Source organism: Vombatus ursinus, unplaced genomic scaffold (genome assembly GCF_900497805.2).
Source record: "Vombatus ursinus unplaced genomic scaffold, bare-nosed wombat genome assembly UNPS02014818.1, whole genome shotgun sequence".
NCBI classification, from domain to species: Eukaryota; Metazoa; Chordata; class Mammalia; order Diprotodontia; family Vombatidae; genus Vombatus; species Vombatus ursinus.
The window spans coordinates 34,472-53,336 of NW_020954596.1; the positions used below are offsets into that span (position 1 = coordinate 34,472).

The 18,865-nt window shown below is 38.2% G+C and overlaps 1 protein-coding gene and 2 non-coding genes across 3 annotated transcripts; 1 reads left to right on the forward strand and 2 right to left on the reverse strand.

The window, feature by feature from the left end:
• Positions 1 to 318: 318 nt before the first annotated feature.
• LOC114023557 (olfactory receptor 5P3-like) lies at positions 319 to 1,278 on the reverse strand. The gene has a single exon (XM_027836256.1). It carries the CDS (start codon positions 1,276 to 1,278, stop codon positions 319 to 321), a length of 960 nt encoding a protein of 319 aa, XP_027692057.1.
• A 12,073-nt stretch (positions 1,279 to 13,351) lies between these two features.
• Positions 13,352 to 13,423, forward strand: TRNAA-UGC. The gene has a single exon. It is a non-coding gene; the product is annotated as a tRNA-Ala (tRNA).
• A 1,325-nt stretch (positions 13,424 to 14,748) lies between these two features.
• Positions 14,749 to 14,821, reverse strand: TRNAA-AGC. The gene has a single exon. It is a non-coding gene; the product is annotated as a tRNA-Ala (tRNA).
• Between the last annotated feature and the right edge of the window lie 4,044 nt (positions 14,822 to 18,865).

Genomic DNA, 18,865 nt, shown 5'->3' on the forward strand with positions numbered 1-18,865 from the left:
CTCTTAAAGATACAGTAACATACCTACAATCTCTGTAGGAAGAAGTTATTGAAGTTAGTATTATATTTGTATCAAAATTAATTTTTCATTCAACAATAGTAGATGATAGAGAAATTTTTATTTTAAAATATGTTCCAAAAAGCACATCTAGAACACTGAGACATTTCCACATGACAAAGTATGTGTTGAACAATGGGCCATTCAATGTGACGTTGGGCCATACAATTAATTCAAATTAAGGACTCATAGAACAAATAATAATAATTATGATATGCTTTCCCCATAAACCCATTTATTACTAACTCTCTATAATAACCATCACAACATTTTTCTTAATAAAAATAAGTGTTTTCTGCCCATTAATTTCCTCATGGCCCCCTTTACTTCCTTATTTCTCAGACTGTAGATCAGGGGATTCAACATGGGGATCATTACAGTGTAGAAGACAGAAACTACTTTGTTCTGGTCAGTTGAGTAGCTGGGTTTAGGCATCACATAAATGAATGTAATAGTCCCATAAAATAGAGTGACTGCAGTGAGATGAGAGGTGCAGGTGGAGAAGGCTTTGTGTCTTCCATCAGCGGAGTGCATTTTTAGGACAGAAAAGAGAATGTATACATAAGAGATGACTATGATTAACACTGTGATCACAATAATCGACCCAGAAGTGACAGCAGGAATAATTTCAGCAAGAAAATCATGGGAGCAGGAAAGCTTCAATAGAGGTGAGTAGTCACAAAAAAAATGATTGACTTTATTAGGTCCACAGAAAGACAGACTTAATAAACAACCAGTAAAAGCCCAAGCATTCAGACAACCACCCAGATAGGATGCAATCACTAATAGTGTGCAGACTCTGGTGGACATGTTGGTGGAATACAGCAGGGGGTCACAGATAGCAACGTACCTATCATAGGCCATTACAGACAATAGAAAGCATTCTGCTGTTCCAAAAGTGACTACAGAACACAGCTGGGATGCACATCCTGCTAGAGGGAGTGAGGGGATTTCCCCAAGAAAATTCATGAGCATGACAGGTGTGACTGATGAGGAGTACCCAACATCTACAAAAGCCAAGTGGCTGAGGAAAAGGTACATTGGAGTGTGAAGTTGAGAGCAATTTCTGATCAATATGATTATGCTAAGGTTACCAATTAATGTGAAAATGTAGACACCTAGAAATATCACAAAGAGAATGGCACGAAGAGTTGGAGCGGCAGTCAACCCCAAAATAATGAATTCTGTCACATCTGTCTCAGAGTGGTTTTTGAATGACATCTGTCTCAGAAAAGGTGCCTATTAAGAAAAAAAATATATTTGGATGGAATACAAGACTAAAATGTAGTTTATATATAATATATATATATATAATATACATAATATTTATTGAGCATTTACTACATAAAAGGCCCTATTTGAGGGAATGAGGGGAAATACAAAGATAAATATCATGCAGTAATTTTACTGAAGGAGTTCAAAATCTAACAAGAGTCACAAGAAAGAAAAATAGTCATAATAAAAATGTAAGATTATCAGAATGCTTTATGTAAATAATATTCTCCTAGAATGCTTCATGGAGAACATTTTTTGCCAATTCCTTATTTACACTTCAGGATTTCTTGAATATAAATTGTTTATTACAGATGTATAGTAAAAAAAAAGGTCCCCCTTTCCCAATACAACTTCTCTTATTTTAGCTGCATTGATTTTGTTAATGCAAAACTTTAAAATTTAATGTAGCAGAAACTATCTATTGAGCAGTAGTGTGTGAAATGGCTTACTTTGTATTATTTACTCCAGTTCAGGATCTCTCATTTAGATATGGATGTGGGTTTATTCATTTAGCATGTAAACTTCAGCAGTGGGTCACAAAAGATCAGCCCTAGAAGGAAACTTAAAGATGATTAAAGGAGACACTTTGATTTTACAGATGAGGAAATGATTTGCCCAAGGTTAAGATCAGGGCTGAAACTAAAACCAAGTCTGGTAAGTATGTCTTATCACAAATCATTATTATACTATAGAATACTGATGTCTTCAAAAGGAATTGTAAGAACAAGTATTTCAGTAATTGTACCCTGTCTACTATATTTTGCAAATATAAGAAAGGTCTAAAACAAACTTTAAACTAATCAGCTATATCTTAACTAATTATTCTTGCTAAGTAGGTGTCAAACACAGTTTTATACTGCTAAAGAAATGTAAGTGCTATAAGTATCCTCTAAATTCTGGCATCTGGGGTCAAAGAGAAGTTCACCCAATTCAAATTGTCCAACCTTAGACTATCTTGCCATAGATGAAAGATTCTTCTCAATAGAAATATTCAAGCAGAAGTTGGATAACCACTTGCCTGGAATTCATTAGAAACCTTTGGAAATCTGTACAGGAAATTCCAGCATTTAGTAGGATTTTGAAATAGGTGACCTATAAGTTGATTCACTGTATTTCTAACTCTAAGTACTATGGGTCATCATCTTAGAGGAATCAATTTTTTGGGTGGCCAAAGGGCAATGAAAAGATGCCCTGTAAATGTATGTAAGCTTCAGTATGCTTCCAACAATGGTTATGAGAAGTGTTAAACACATTACCATGGACATGTGTGATCAGAAAATGAAGTGGACCTGTGTCATGAAGCAATAACAAAAGGTAAGTAACTGATTGACATCACAAGATTTGTGCTGCTATCCATTAAATATTAAAAAATCAAGAGTAAGACCTCAACTCACTTTGTGCAGGATTTATGGTAGGATGTGGACAAGAATTTCACAGGATGAGCAAGTATGGATTGGTTGGGATCTACATAGGTGGTGGCAGAAGACGTATCAGTGAGATCCCAGATCCACTAAAGTATCAAAGAAATCCTACAATATTATATTTGTGTACATGTGGAATAGTTCACCTATTATTGTTTCATTTGATCTGACAATACAATAGTCACAGGAATTATTGCTCTCAGACATCAATAAATTTTGGTGTTGTGTGACACCAGTAGAACTCTCTAATGTTCATAAGTGACCTGGACTGGCCCAGGTAATAGGCAGTGGAGAATGGAGAATTAGAAAGGATGAAAGATGAAAAAAGTAGTTCAAATATATGAGAAAAGAGGAAAACCTGGCACAGGAGAAATATAGAGCAGATGGAGAGGAGAGTCTCTGAAGGTAAGTGATAGTGGCTTCAGCTGCCCATAATTTCCTTTTACTAAAATATATGATTTTAATATAAAGTTCTTATATAGTAAAGTTCAGTTAACTATCAAGAATAAAATCTCATGTTAACTCAAGAAGTCGTTTGGAATCATTCAACTGGGGAAGCTTTCGTTACATGCAGAGAAGAGTTAGAAAATCAACAGTCTAGTCCTCCATGTCCACTGAAAGTCCAGCCATCAGTTCACTTGCCATCAGAACCCTGGACAGGACCAGATGGTTCAATACTAAGTTGTCAGAGCCTCCTCATCCTTAAAAATCCTTTATTTGACTCAATCGCTCTATCATTCCTTCTATCTTCTTATATATTTTCTTCCTTCCACAGCCAAACTCCCAGAAAAGAAACCTATACTTGCTATCACTTCCTTTTTTCCAGGCTCTTCTCACTTCTTTTTGATCTGACTTCTGATTTGAATATTCCACTGAAAACTGCTCTATTCAGTGTTACAAACAATCTCTTAATTTCTAAATCTGGTAGCCTTTTCTCAGTCTTCACCCCTCTTAATCTCTTGACAGCATTTGTCAGTTTTCATTATTGATCACCACTTCTTCCTACATACCAGCTCCTCCCAGGGATTTTGTGACCCCATTTTCTCCTCCTATGTATGTTTACTTTGCTGTCTCCTTTTCCAGATTATCATCCATGTTCTATTTTTTATTTTATTTTGACCATGGTTACTCTGTTCTGAACCTTCTTTTCTTCTCCCTCTATACTTTTTATTGGTGATTTTAGTCACTATCACAGGACCAATTATCCTGCTATGAAGACAATTCCCAAATCTATATATCCAGACCTAATCTTGCTCCTGAGGTCTAGCCACACAGATTTAAATGACTGTTCAGTATCTCCACCTGGACATCCCATAGACACTTCAACCTCAGTATGTCCAAGACAAAACTCATTATACCTATTCTGCCTCCTTCCCTTTCTGTTGGGGGTATCATCATCTTCAAAGTCATACAAGGTCAAAACTTCAGGATCATTCTCCATTCTTCCTGCTGTCTCCCCCCTCCCTATACACAGTCAACTCTATAATTTTGTCAGTTTCTTTTTTTCACATCTTTCACATCTACCCTCTTCTCTGCATTCTCACTATCACTACCATCTCAGACTCTCATTCCCTCTAGCTTGGACTATCTGGACAACCTTTTAGCTAGACTCTGAGCTTCTAGTCTCTCCCCCCCCCACCCCCCCCCCCCAAAGTCTATCCACACGTAGTGGCCAAAATAAAATTTCCAAAGCCCAGCTCAGACCATTTCATTATCTTGCTCAGGGATCTTTTGTTTCTAGGATATAATGTACAAACTCTTCAGCCTGATATTTAAAGTCCTTCACTATCTATCTTCAGCATATCTTTCTTATTTATTTTGCATTAATCTCCCTCATTTACTCTGGGCTCACATACCACTTACTACAAGAAACCTAATTTTTATTGTCCTCTCCCTTCTCAAATATTTTGGGTTTACTTATCTGGAAAGATGTTTTATGTCCCTAGTATGATATTAGCTCCTTGAAGACAGGGATTGTTTTACATTTTTCTTTGTATACCCAATCCCTAGTGACTTGCACATAATAGGTGATTAATAAATTCTGGTTGAACTGAATTAAATTAATATCAGTCTTTCACTTTGGAAAACCACCAGGCTCACATATGGTATAAGACTCCTAAGTCAATATACTTTAAATTTTACAAAGTATTTCCTGCCAAAGAACTCTATGAAATGGTATTTTAAAACTATTATTATTTCCCTTTTAAAGATAAAGAAAATAAGATTCAACAGAGGGCAAATGACTTTTTCATGATTACTTACCTAGTTAAATGTCAGACATGAGTTTTAAACCTGAGAGTCATTCAAACTCTAGTTCTCTCTCCTTCACATCAGTTCAGTGCTTTTTATGTTCAGAATTCTTGGTGCAAAATTTTCTGCTTCACCTTGAAGTTTCAATCTGAGATAGGGGAAAAAGAACACACAAAACATTTGCATATATGAAGACACACAGATTATGTGCTTACTTGACCATGTTCTGTCAGACACTTTCTGTTTGTGTTTATGCTTCAGCGTACATGATGTAACCTGTGACACATCTGAATTTACTCAAGAGTGTGGTATGTTACAATAAGATTTCATATACATATGTTGCTTCCAAATCATTAACTCCACATGTGACATTGCACAAGGGAGCAAACACATAATATCTCAAATCTGGAAACAATCCTATTTTTGAAAAGAAAAAAAAGCAAATGAACAGAAGACAGAAAGATGGAAGGGTCCAATATACACCAAAATATTCATAGCAAAACTTTGAAAATATAAAATAAATGGAAACAAAGCAGGTGCCCATCAAGCAAACTGTGATTCAGAAATATACTGTCTATAGAAATGCAAATGGACAGAACCAAAGCTGGTACAAAAAAAATGTAATGACTACCAGACTGAAAATGGATACATAAACAACAACAGCAAAAAACCCAAATCTAAACAGTAATCATAGTGACCAAATTTGATTGTGAAGAAAAGTTGATAAAATACACTCCTCCTCTTCATTTCAGATATGGAAGTCTGTGGGTATAGAATATTGAATATGCTGTCAGAATGGGTCAAGTGTTGGTTAACTTTTCAGAATAGCTTTATCTCTCTTTAATTTTTTTAAACAAGAAATGGTTTTATGGGTAGTAGAGGGAGTAGTGACATATTCTGAAACAGATGTGATATAAAAAAGAAGACACCAATAAAAATAAAACAAATATTAAAAAACAAATGGATTAAAGAAATAAACAAATTAAATAAATGCATACAAACATCTACATATACTGACATTGCAAGAGGAATAGACATAACTGTAAGAAATGTGATAAGAGGCAATGGATAGAAATATTTTGACAGCAACAATAGCAATTGTTATTAAATTGCAAGGAATAGTGATGGTACCTGTTGATGTAAAACAACCATGAATTGAGATGTACAGAACTTTCTTTGCATGGTATTTTTGCTACATTTATGTTGAGTTTAGTGACACCTGGGATATAACCCTTTGAGTAGCTAGGCAACAAATATAACAACATCATTAAAATGACATTCAAAATCTATTGGGATTGAGAAAAATTATATATACATAAATGAGTTCTCAGGGGCTCCATTAATTTTCTCTTAGTCTTTATCTGTCTTGGCTAAAAAATAAACAAGAGTGGACAGCAAATTAGTCAAACTATGATCTGGCATAGATGGTCTTAAAAACTGACCTGGATCGCAATGTGGGAATTGTGGTTGTGACAGTATGCATTTTACAGAAGAAATTACCCTAGTTAACTCACTAGATCCATCTTTGTCAGGTCATAATCCATGTTGTCTCCACATATAAATACTTGAATTGAACAGTTTTCCTATGAAACTCAGCTGTACTAGAAACTTCAACTCCTACAATGAAGATACTATTCTTAGTGTGGAGAACTATCCACATTTTGAAGCAACATTGACATGTTTTCAAAACTCCAGGTGATGATCTCCCGGGATATGGATGATTCTGATATGCAAACTTAAATTTCCCTTAGGACAGTTAACATATTCTATGAGCCAATAGTTAGAAGTGGTGTTGGTATCTGTGAATTACTTGTCCTTAACAGCTCTAGAAATCCCATATCTCCATTTCCTCCTTTTGTAGTATCACAAAAGGTTAACAGTCAACTGCTAAATAGACATTTATTAAGCACATACTATGAGTGAGAATGTATGCTGGGTGTTCAGAATACAAGGATAAACATGATACAAGTGAAAGAACTGACATTCCACACTTATTTTTAAAATATGATTTCATAAGTAACATACACTTGAAAACTATTTATGACATTTTCACATTTTCATAAGCATTCTTTTTTGTTCTTTGTATATTTGAATGTTTGTGCTTACTGAGGATTAAGTATATTTAAAAAAAAAGAGCTTTTTAAAATTTTGGATCTTCCCATCTTGCCCACGTTAGAAGTTCAGTGACTACTCATAGACCCAATCCAACTGATGACCAGAACAGAAGCTTTGACTTGCTTCATTTCTTTCTTTCTTTTTTTTTTTTAGGCAATTGGGGTTAAGTGACTTGCCCAGGGTCACACAGCTAGTGTCAAGTATTTGGTCTGAGGCCAGATTTGAATTCAGGTCCTCCTGACCTCAGGGCTGGTGCTCTATCCACTGTGCCACCTAGCTACCCCCGACTTGCTTTATTTCTGACTTGGCCTGGTTTGCCCCTTTTAAGGCAGCCTGGTAGCCTCTTGCTCTGGGGGGTTTATCATATAGATATCAGACTTAGTGTAGCTACTTGATTGCCTCAAGCACCACCACAGTTCAGAACTACCAAACTCCACCAGTCTTAGCCTCCTCAGTAACAGGAATAAGGTCAGACCAGTGCCCAGGCAGGCTATGCCCAACCCATAGTCCATGCTCCAACCACAGAGAAACCCCCAAAAGCAAAAAGTCCAAGGTAGTATGTAGAGTTTCACAGGAGGCCTACTACCAGGGCAATTGTCAACATCTGATTGAGGCCTGTCTGTTAGACACCATCCAGCAACAGCAAAGGATAGGCTCAAGTCTAGGTTCAGGACTGTGTAGCAAGAAGCAGAAAGGAAAAGAATGGAGGCCAAACCTAAGTCAAGCTACTAGGAGACTCAGCTAAAACTCAGGAATTTCTGTAGAGGATGGGGACTTCTCTTAGCTGTTGCATCCAGATTAAAGAACGACATTTGAGAATATGGGGGGGTAATGGAGTTTGACCTAAGCACAAAGCCCCAGTCCAGAAATTGAGGCTTTAAATACAAGTGTACATATGACAAATACAATGAAGATATACTATGGGTTGTGAGAGCCTAAAAGGTGAACCTAGAAAAAGAGAATAACTTAACAAGTCCAAGTAGAGCTTCAGGGAAAAGAATGGCCATAAGGGATACAATTATGTCTGGAAGAAATGAAGCAAGAAATACAAAATGGAATATTAAATGAAATGATAACTAGGGAGGAAAGAATAGAAAGAGGCATCAATAGCTTAGAGTAGAAAGTGGTAAACCTTACCCAAGAAATGGACTCCTTGAAAACTAGAATGGAGGCTGAGACAAAAAGCAATGACTACTTGAGACAACAAGAGTCATTAAAAGAAAATTAAAATACTGAAAAATACCACAAGAAAATGTAAGGAATATTGTATCAAAAACTGACCTGGAGAACAGTTCCAGGAAAGATAATCTAAGAATCATTGTACTACCTTAAAATCATGACCAGTAATAAAAAGTTTGGGTACCATGTTTCAAAAAATTATAAACAGAATTGCCCAGATCTATTAGAAACAAAGGTTAAGATAAAAATGGAAAGAATGTTCTGGTCATTTCCTGAACAAAATCCCAACATGAAAACTCTTAGAAACATCATCATCAAAATCCAGAGCTGTTAGGTCAAAGAAAAAATATGGCAAGGAGTCATAAAGAAAGAATTCAGTTACCAAGGAACCATAATCAGGATCATATAGGACTTGGCAGAGACTACTTGATGTGTAAGGAGATGTTGAAATGTGATATTCTAAAAGGTGAAAGATAAAGGCTTATAATCAGAAATAACTCCCCCTACAAAAATAAAAATAATCCTACATGGAAAAAAGTAGACCTTTAACAAAATAGAGGGTTTTCAAGTATTCTTGATAAAAAAGACCAGAGCTAAGTAGGAACTTTGAAATGAAAACACCTGAGTCTAGAGAAAATTAGAAAGGTGAATGCACTTTAGCATTTGGAAGGGGATATACAATGATGAAGTGTTTAATAGGAGAGGAAGAAATAGGTGTCCTTTTAGAACCACAATGTCATCAAGGGTCATAAAAGGAGATAATAATGATAATAATAATTATAAACACATATGTTTATATTGCTCTAAAGTTTGCAAAACACTTTACAGATAGCATTTTGTTTTATCCTCACAACAACCCTGGGAGGTAGGTGCTATTATTATTCCCATTTTGCAGATCAGGGAACTGAGGCAGAAAGATGTTAAGTGATTTACCCAGGTCATAAAGCTAATAAGTTTCTAAATCTAAATTTGAACCTTAGTGTCTCTAACTATAAGTCCAGTGCTCTAGCTTCTGGGCCACCTAGCTAGGAAAATGACCTGGGGTGGTTTGGTTCTATTTTGTGAGTCTTAAGAGATGAAAGAAAATAGAAGAAAAAAGGAATATACTAAGGAAGAAAGGAAGAGAGGGGAAAAAACTTACTATTTCACATAATAGAAATTCAAAGATGAAAAAAATATTAACAAGCAGAAAAAGTTGTGAGGGAATGGACATGACATGATTCTAACTTTCATTTCAACTGGGCAAAGAAGGATTGGGGACACACACACACACACAATTTGGCATAGAAATACATTAAATAGGGAAATAAGTGAGGACAGGGAGATGAGATAGCCAAGTTAAAGAGTGAAGATGGAATAGATGAAGGATGAGTCACAAACAAAACAAACTCTAATGTTGGAGGATGGCACATGAAAGGAGGATTGTTGTTCAGTCATTTAAATCACATCTGACTCTTTGTGACCCCATCTGGAGTTTTCCTGGCAAAGTGGTTTGCCATTTCCTTCTCTAGCTCACTTTATAGATAAGGAAACTGAGGCAAACAAGTTAAGTGACTTGTCCAGGGTCACATAGCTAATAAATGTCTGAGACCAGGTTTGAACTCAGGAAGATGAGTCTTCCTGACTTCAGATCTAGTACTCTATCCACTGTGCAACACAGCTGCCCCCAATGGGAGATTACCGGGATAGAAAGATACAGTGAAAATGTGTGATGGAGAAGGCAGAGGATAAGACAAGAAGGGGAGTAGAGTGGAAACAAATCCCTTCAATAATTGGTCATTAGTATGAAGTTTCTAATAATAATATATGTTTCTAATAATAATAATTGGTCTTCTCTGCCCCCCCACCCCAATTTATTCTCTATGAAGAGGAGGCCAGATGACCAAAAAGAATAACATGCATAAGAGTTAGGATGGAGAAAAGCTACAATTAATTATTATAACCATGAATGGGAATGGAATTAATTCACCCATAGAATGAAAAAGAATAGAAAAAAACTTAGCAGAGTCCAACAATATATTCTTTATAAGAAACACATTTAAAACATAAAGAATCACATAGTGTTAAAAAAAGGAAGTGTAAGAAAATCTGTTATACTTCTAGTGAATTCAATGTACATTTTCCAGACCCAGACAAATCTAGGAAAAAGAGAAATGGGACATAAGTAAAGGACCTAAATAAAATTTTAGAAAAACTATATATAATAGATCTTAGGGATTAGTAAATGGGAATAGAAAGGAATATACATTGTCTCATCAGCACCTTTAAAAACCAACCATGTGGCATAGCATAAAAATCTGATGAACAAATGCAGAGAAATATTAACTATATCTTTTTATAAATGCAGAGAAATATTAACTATATATTTTAATAAAAGTCAATATATTTAATTTAACAAAAGGCATTTGAAGACAGGATTAAAAGTGATTAGAAACTAAATAATTTAATTCTAAATAATTACTGAGTCAAAGAACAAATCAGTTTTTAATTTTGGAAAGAGATTGGGAGAAGAGAAGGGGATTAGCAGTAGTGATGCTGAAAAAATGAAAATTATCAAAACATTTTCAAAATGCCCCAAAGAGTAAAGTAGAAAGTTCTGAAGGAAGCAAAGACAAGCAAGACTGTTTGGAATGTAACATGTGAAATATATACTTTAGAAAAGCTATTGGCATAAATTTCAGATACATGGTTTCACATACCCTCCTCACTTTGTGTTCTCCAGGGTAAAAATAAATGTTCATTTTTTGGTGTTTAAGTTCAGAATAAAAAAAATAAAATTTATGTTCTATGTTAAATTTACTACATACTTAAAAAGCAATACATTCATAATAGACATTTGCAGTTTCATGTATATTATTTTTCTGTTCTACTTTAAGTATAGATAACCACATTATATTTAGTGTCTATTAATTTTAAACTTTAAAAACTTTTTTTTAAAGATTTGGTTAATATTTTAAGGAATAGGATTGATAGATGCTTTAAGGAATATTACATGATTTTAACATATGCATGAAAGACATCTTGTTGGCAACCCAATTTTTGGCGTGGTATTTTGTTCCAAAAAAAATTTTTTTTAAAGTTAATAAGGTATTTGTATACAAGCCTCTTTTTCTGGCCTTCTTTGTATATGAGAATGCTCAGTTGTTGAGCATTTTCTAGTTTATGATATATTTTCATAAGTAAACAAAGACTGATATCTTATTCCATATGCCTTTCAGTAAATTGTATGACTATTAGTATGTGATCAACTCTAAAATATCATTTGAAACCTGGCCTGTACCCATACCCTTTCCAATCTACATCAAAATGCTTTGTATGTATGTGTAGATTTGTCTCCAAAAATATTTATGGAGAAGGGACAGTAGGTATTGGCATTTCTTTTGTCACCTACTAGAGCAATAATGGTTACAGCTTTTACCCTTGAATTTCATTCCCCCCCTCCCGCTTTTGCTATGTCTAGAAAATCAATCCCCCAACACTTTAAATTACATTGCCTTGAGTATAGCTGCTCTTCTCATCTTTGTTTTCTTCATGGCTATATTCATTGCTTTATTCAACAGAGTCAGGACTGTAATGTTACATTCAAAATGTAGTGACTCTACTATAAGTAATGGTGGAAAGAGTTTGCTATAAAATTCTTTACTGATCTCTATTTCTGATCTTTTCATTGTTTTCTTTCCAATTTTACCCTAAAATTCCTTTGCTATGACTCTCCTTAGTTCAAGCTTTCTGTAAACCTGTTTTCCTTTCCCTGTTTCCTACTGTTCTATGAGGCACTGCTGCTCATTATCTTCCACCACAAAGATTTTACAAACATAATGATAGCAGTTACTTGTTGTGAAGATAAAATGGGATAGTATTTGCCAGGCACTTTGCAAACCTTAAAGCACCTTTTAAGTGGTAACTATTATTATTACTTTCAAGAACAATTGTCTTTTGGATAACTTCTAACTACTTCAGGAAAGATGTGAGACTCAGATGTAACTACTCAAATAACAACGAAAATTAAACTCTGTACAGGGTACACTCTTAAGCTCTGAGAATATTCTTAGGAATATCAAGAAAGGTTTCATGGAAAAACAAAAGTTTCTTAGTATTTGGGTTGAGACAATTTGTAATAAAGATGGCCTTTAAGCTAGCACTTGGTAGGATTTTGACCTGCTTTGATGGTGGGAGAGTTAAGGGCATTCCAGGTGGAGAGAACCAGAGTAAAAGCCTAGCTTCCTGCTGTGAAAAGACATAGCCAGTAGGGGATAGGGATAATTAAAGACTTTGGAGAGTTCGAGGACTGGCCATAAGCGACATGGGAGAGCTGGAGAGCTGGTGAATGGTGGTGGTGTGGCATGACTCTTTTGTCTCCCTCACCTCTCACATCTAGTCTCTTACTCACAGATTCTGTGGATTTTGTCTCTGACATCTCTTCTAAGTCTATTCCCACTGCAAACCTGCCCTGCACTAAGTCAGTAGCTTATCAAGAAGCCTTTGAATCCTTCTCTCTGCTGCCAGAAAAAGCTTCCCTCCCCCCTCCCCCATTCAATACTATCTATTGCTTTACATATAGAGTTCAAATTGAGTTGGTGTCTTTTTTGTTCTCATTTCTACATTCAGAGAAACTACCAACACAAGACTCAATATTCAGGGGCAGAAAAGGGGAGGTAAATTTTATAGGTTTTTTTGGATCTTAATGATAACTGGAAAGTTTTCTTAAAATACCAATTGTTGGAATTGGAGGCAGCTAGCTGGCCTTAGAGTCAGAATAAATCTGAGTTCAAATCTGAGCTCATACACTTGCTGCTGTGTGACCCACTGGGCAAGTCCCTTAATTTAATCTCTGAGCCTCGGCTCTCTCCCTCAACTGGGGATAATAACAGCACCAAAGTCGCAGGGGTGTTGTAAGGATCACATGATTTAATATTTACACAATGTCTGGCACATAACAGGTGCTATATCCATGCTTAGTGCCTTCCTCCCGGACTCACACCATTCACCTCAACACTCCTGACAAATAAGAGAAATGCCGCAAGAACTGACAGTAAAAAAATGGGAGCAAGCATGGGGATGTAGCTCAGTGGTAGAGCGCACGCTTTGCATGTGTGAGGCCCCGAGTTCGATCCCCGGTATCTCCATCAGGTTTTTGTTTTGGATTCTGCTCTTCCCGCTTTAATGAAGTTAACTTCCTTAGCCTCCTTACCCACTCAACTTGTACCAAAGTCCTCAAGGTGATAATTCTGGCCCGAGACTTCCCCTCATTCACTCCTCTGAGTTTCTGATCTCTAAAAGTTAGGATACCCAAAACAATGAAGATCAACCTCATACCCACTGAGTCACATCTCTGCTAATAGACCCGGGGTCCTCCTGTGGTTTGGTTCAGGTGGCTTTGTGAGAAGACTACTGTGATGGTGGTGCCCCAAGTTATTCCCGTAGTGCAGTGTGAAAGTCAACCTCTGTGGACCTCGAAGGAATAAACCCGATGCGATTGGAAGTGGCTGTTGTAATGTTCCGACTGAAGAGCGAGGCCAAAAAGAGAAGAGGAAACATTCTGAAGGGGAAGAAGCTCTAGGTAAAAGAAGCAGAGAGGAGCCCAGTGGGACACTTATCAGAGCCCTTCAGAGAAATGTTCAGCCTTCAGAGACGGTCACCAAGAAAGTCAAACCTGAAGATTTCTGGAAACTGTTGGGGAAAATACCCTACTCTCCCTTTGCATGGCCACACTCCCATATGGAAGACATACATCAGATAAAGAAGACTCCCATTCTTTCCTTGTGCCTGACTCAATGGTGTGTCTGTTCTCTATTTCTTTTCCCCTGGACGTTCTCTCTTCCCCCCCCCCCTCTCCAGCGCACCCTACATGCTCCAGGCTTACCGACTTCTCTTCCACTTTCCTTTATCCATCTTCGGGATGAAAATGTGCCCTTCTGGTCCTTCAGATAGCGGCTGCTGTCTAATTACAGGACGCCTGGACAAGAAGTTTCACATCTCTTTAGCAGCTGAAGGCGGAGAGCTAGTTATCTTGTGCCTTATCCTCGAGGTTTCCCCTTAGAAATGGTCCAAACGTCTTCTGAGGAAAATTTACCAGACGCCTCTACCTTTTCCTTGCAAAACTTTTCCACATCCAAAAGGGATACCTATCTTTAGATGACCAAGTGGTTGAGTGGTTAGAGAGAGGGACAGTGAATCCATTGTGCTCTGCATGATTGGGTGTCGTTCTTCTTCCTATGGTCTCCAAGGCTCCCAATGGCTTTTATGTCATCTCTGTCTTCGGACATTTTGGTGGAGCATTTAACTTAGGCCCGTAATGTACAATAAAAGAACTTTTAAGTTGTAAATGACTTCGGAAGCAGGGTGGAAATAGTTGACTGTACTTGGATCCAGCCCTGCTCCTGGGACTTACAAGAGGGGAAACAACTGAGCTTAACTTACTTCAAGGTGCACAGAGATGAGCACTCAAAATTGGAGGATGCGGGCATCGATCCCGCCACCTCTCGCATGCTAAGCGAGCGCTCTACCATCTGAGCTAATCCCCCAATACAATACCTAGCCTCTCAAGCTACTCCTAGCAGGTTCTAAAATACTACAGTACACACGTCTTATGTTTGAAGTTGCCTGTGTCTGAGAAATTAAGACCAAAGACCTAAGACCACCTTCTGTGAGCGGACAGGACCAGAGACAGGAAGGAAAAATGAGAGGCAAAGCTTCAGAGGACCAATATTAAACAGAGCAGTGGACAGACTTGACAAGAAAGACAAGTAGGGCAGCCTCTTCCACCTTCACCCCCCTTTTTTCCCCACTCCCACTTTTTAGTACTACTGCTCGGGAAACCGTGGTCTCTCTCCTAGTAATTGCTGGACAAACCCAGCAGGATGAAATGCAGAGCCCTTCCTTCAGTCTGAAACAATACTGGCAAGAGGTTCCCAGCTCAAACTAGATGTATTCAGGATGCTGACTTACTTTGTGCAGACTTTCCTTGGCCAAAGAACATCTTCATTTCTGCTCTAAAATTCTATTATACTCTACTCACCCGAGGCACAATGTAATGGATACATTACCCACTAATTCTGAGAGAGGACAATTGTTCTTCCTGGTTAGGATGCAGTAGAATATAAGCTGCTTGTGGGCAGAGATTATTTTGGTTTTTGTATGCCCAAGGGCTAGCCTAGGGACTTATTCAAAGTAGGAGTTTCATAAACGCAAATATGGCATAAGATCAGGGTAATTCTGCAAGCAGTCCAAGATGGCAGAAGGGAGAGCTGCACCAATACTTCCCCAGGTTGTTGGATCCCAAGGTAAGACTGGAAGGGAGAGAGAAAAGAAAAGAAGTCCAACTGGAATTCTAAACCAGGATCTCCTGCTTAGGAGCTGAGTGTTTTAACAAAAGTTTGGACCAGGCACTGGGAGCAGACTCAAGAGACTAGGGGAGAAGGCTGACCTTCTTTTTCCAATTGCTTTTGGGTAACATTTGGGGGAGGAGTGCCATAGAGGAAGAAGAACAAAGTTTGGTGAAAAAGTCAGAATTCTCCCTAGGAATAGCCTCAGTTCTTCCTGGTGCCCAAGCCCTTTCCAGGTGCTGGCTCCCAACTCTCCTGCTAACTGTCCTGAGAAGCTGTGGTCAGTCACATTTCCCTAATTGAGCCTTCTGAGCACTGGGACTGAGCAGTTTGTTCAGTCAAGCACAAAATGTGGCTATGAATAGCTTGTATTATTTATTGGGCTTTCTTTCGATTCTAGAGTTCCTTGGGATATGTATGCTGGATTCTTTTTATTTTTTATTTTTTATTAATTTATTTTGATTTATCAACAATCACTTCCATATGCTTTTGAGTTTAAAATTTTTCTCCCCTTTCCTCCCCACCACCCTTCCCAAGATGGCACACAATCTGATATAGGCTATACATATGCATCCTATTAAACATATTTTCACATTAGTGATGTAAGTAAAAATTAGAACCAATAGAAGGAATCATCAGAAAGAGGAAACAAAACTCAACAGAAGAGAAAAAATAGCAATTCAACTTTCATAGTTCTTTCTTTGGATATGGATAGCATCACAAGGTCTTTGGAGATGTCTAAGATCCTTGTATTGCTGGGAAGGGTTAAGTTTATCAATATTAGTCATGGCACAATGTGACTGTTATTGTGTATGTATGCTGGATTCTTGGAAGCCATTCTAGTGAGGCACAGACTTGGGCAGGTTCTGTCATTCTGGGAAGGCTTCATCTTTGTGGGATCTTTGAGTCTTGTTCTCCAATTATTTTCCCATGGATTTCAGTGGGGAGGATTTCAATGTGTCTCAAAATATGGTATAGAGATGTCTCATCCCCTTCAATGCCTTAAAGTTTTAGCTATGGTAGAACCACTATCCCCACCCCATCTCCAAACCATCACAAGAAGGAAGACAATAGCGCTGGGGAAAAAAAGGATTTGGGAACTAGTTAACGAATCTCAACAGTGAAGATGTGGAAACCAACCAGAGAACTGTGAAAATTCGTATTTGCCCAATTGATGTATTTCAATAGACATGCATGTATGGCACCTAAGATATTTTCATTGAGAACAGTTCACATCGTAGGGTCACTATAGTGATAACGAAGGGAAAGGTGTGCAGTCCTATTATGGTCTCTGCCCTGGAGGGATGTGGAGTCTGATTATATTGCACTTACCTCTGTTTTACAGCCACTCATAACTTCTATGTGTGAAGGTAATCAAAACTGGAGGATGAGGGTATCGATTCCGCTACCTCTCGCATGCTAAGCGAGCGCTCCACCATTTAAGCTAATCCCCCAACTCACAGAGGCTTCCGACACGTTTATGAATGTCCCTTCTCCCAGTACCTGGGGAAGTGGGTGGGGAAAGCGAGTTTGTATTGTATAAGAGGCAAATCTTTCCGAGGCAAGAGAAAACAAAACAAAACAAAAACAAAAGCAGGAGCCTGGGGAGGAACAAACTGCCCAAAACCAGGAGGGAGAGGGTAGGGATTAGGGGGCACAGGTATAACCAGAAGACAGTGGAGGAAATGGAAATGCAGGCACATAGGATAGCAGCCCCAGCTTCCTACTGCCTTAATACCAGGGTAGCTGAGCTAAATCTTGAGAAGACAACTGTTTCCTGGAGTTTCCAGGGATTTCCCCTCCAAACCTCACACATCTCTGGGTGTGTTTTCAGCGGCCTCCAGATCTGGGTATGATCAAAAATTTCCCCAATCTTTTACACTCCCCCAGTACGGGGTACCTATGCCCTTAAGGCTGACTTCGGCTCTCTGGTTCCCTGTTCTCTAAGGCTCCGTCCTCTCCCTGCACATCATTTCCAGAAAGATTTAACCTGAGGACTTCCTTTCTCCCTCCCTCTACCTCCTCCGCTACTGCTCTGACTTTAGTTTCTGAAATATAAGGAAATCTGAGGAAGGAAGTAAGAAATACCCCAGACTATCTAAATCATATCTCTTTTAATAAGTCCGGGGCTCGCACTCTTGCAGTGGCGAGCCTGTGAGCCTCCTTGAGTGATTCCAGCACCCCCTATCATCCCTTAAGGAAAATGAAAACAATCTCCTTGGATGTCAAAGAAATCGGAAGGTACTTTTGCACAGTCCTGGAGAAGGATGGTAAGGAGCAGTTGAGGTAAAAAGCTGAAGATGAAGCGAGGAAAGAGGAACCCACCTGGACAGCCCAGAGCCCTTTGAAGAAGTGATCAGTCCTAAAAGACAACATCCCGGCAGCCGGAGAGAAAGGCTCTATGGAGACAGTTACAAGCCGGAAAACTTCTCCAATACCAGTCCCATACAAGTCCCTATCCAAGCGCTCGTGAAATCACAGTACAATTCAGATGAAGTACTTTCCCTTTCCTGGTCTATAGGGTTAATTTATCACAGTTCTTCTGTTCCTTTCAGGGTTGTCTTCTTTCTTTATCCTTTTGTCTTCCTCCTATCCTCTTCCTAACTGTGCCAAAATTGTCTAAGGGGGCCCTGTGGAATAAACCTAAGCCCTTTTGCTCCTTCATATATGGTAACAGGCCCTGGTGGGATTCCTTCAAACACCAAGAGTCCCTCCAGCCTGACCTGCTGAGCAAGAGGCCTGTCAGGTGTCTTTTTCTCAATATTTTTCTTGTCCTGCTTCATTCTCTAAATGGAAATTCTACTGGTGTCTCAAACTCAATATGTCCAGAACTAAGTCTAGTTTCTTCTCTCTACTCCCCAAATCTATTGCTCCTTCTGCTTTCACTATTTCCATCTGTGACACCATCATTCATTTAGTCATCCGATCTAGCATCCTTGGAGTTATTTTGAATCTTTCCTCTCCCTCATCATATCCTATCAGATACCAGGTGCTCCTGATTTTATCTCCACAACATTTTTGCCATCCTCTTCTTTCTTTCTACTATCATCCACCTAGTACAGAATCCCATCATCAGCCTTCAGTTTCTTTATGGATCTTATCACCCCCATTTTCTGCTCCCTCTCCCAACCTACCCTTCATGCAGCCAGGGTGATTTTTCCTATGTATATATCTGGTCATACAAGTCTGCTCAAAAATCTTCAGTGATTTCTTATTGCTTCTAGTGTAAAATCAACTTTCCCC

Bases quoted from the DNA above. Each gene is read 5' to 3' on its own strand.
- LOC114023557 (XM_027836256.1), bottom strand. From the start codon at position 1,278: ATGTCATTCAAAAACCACTCTGAGACAGATGTGACAGAATTCATTATT.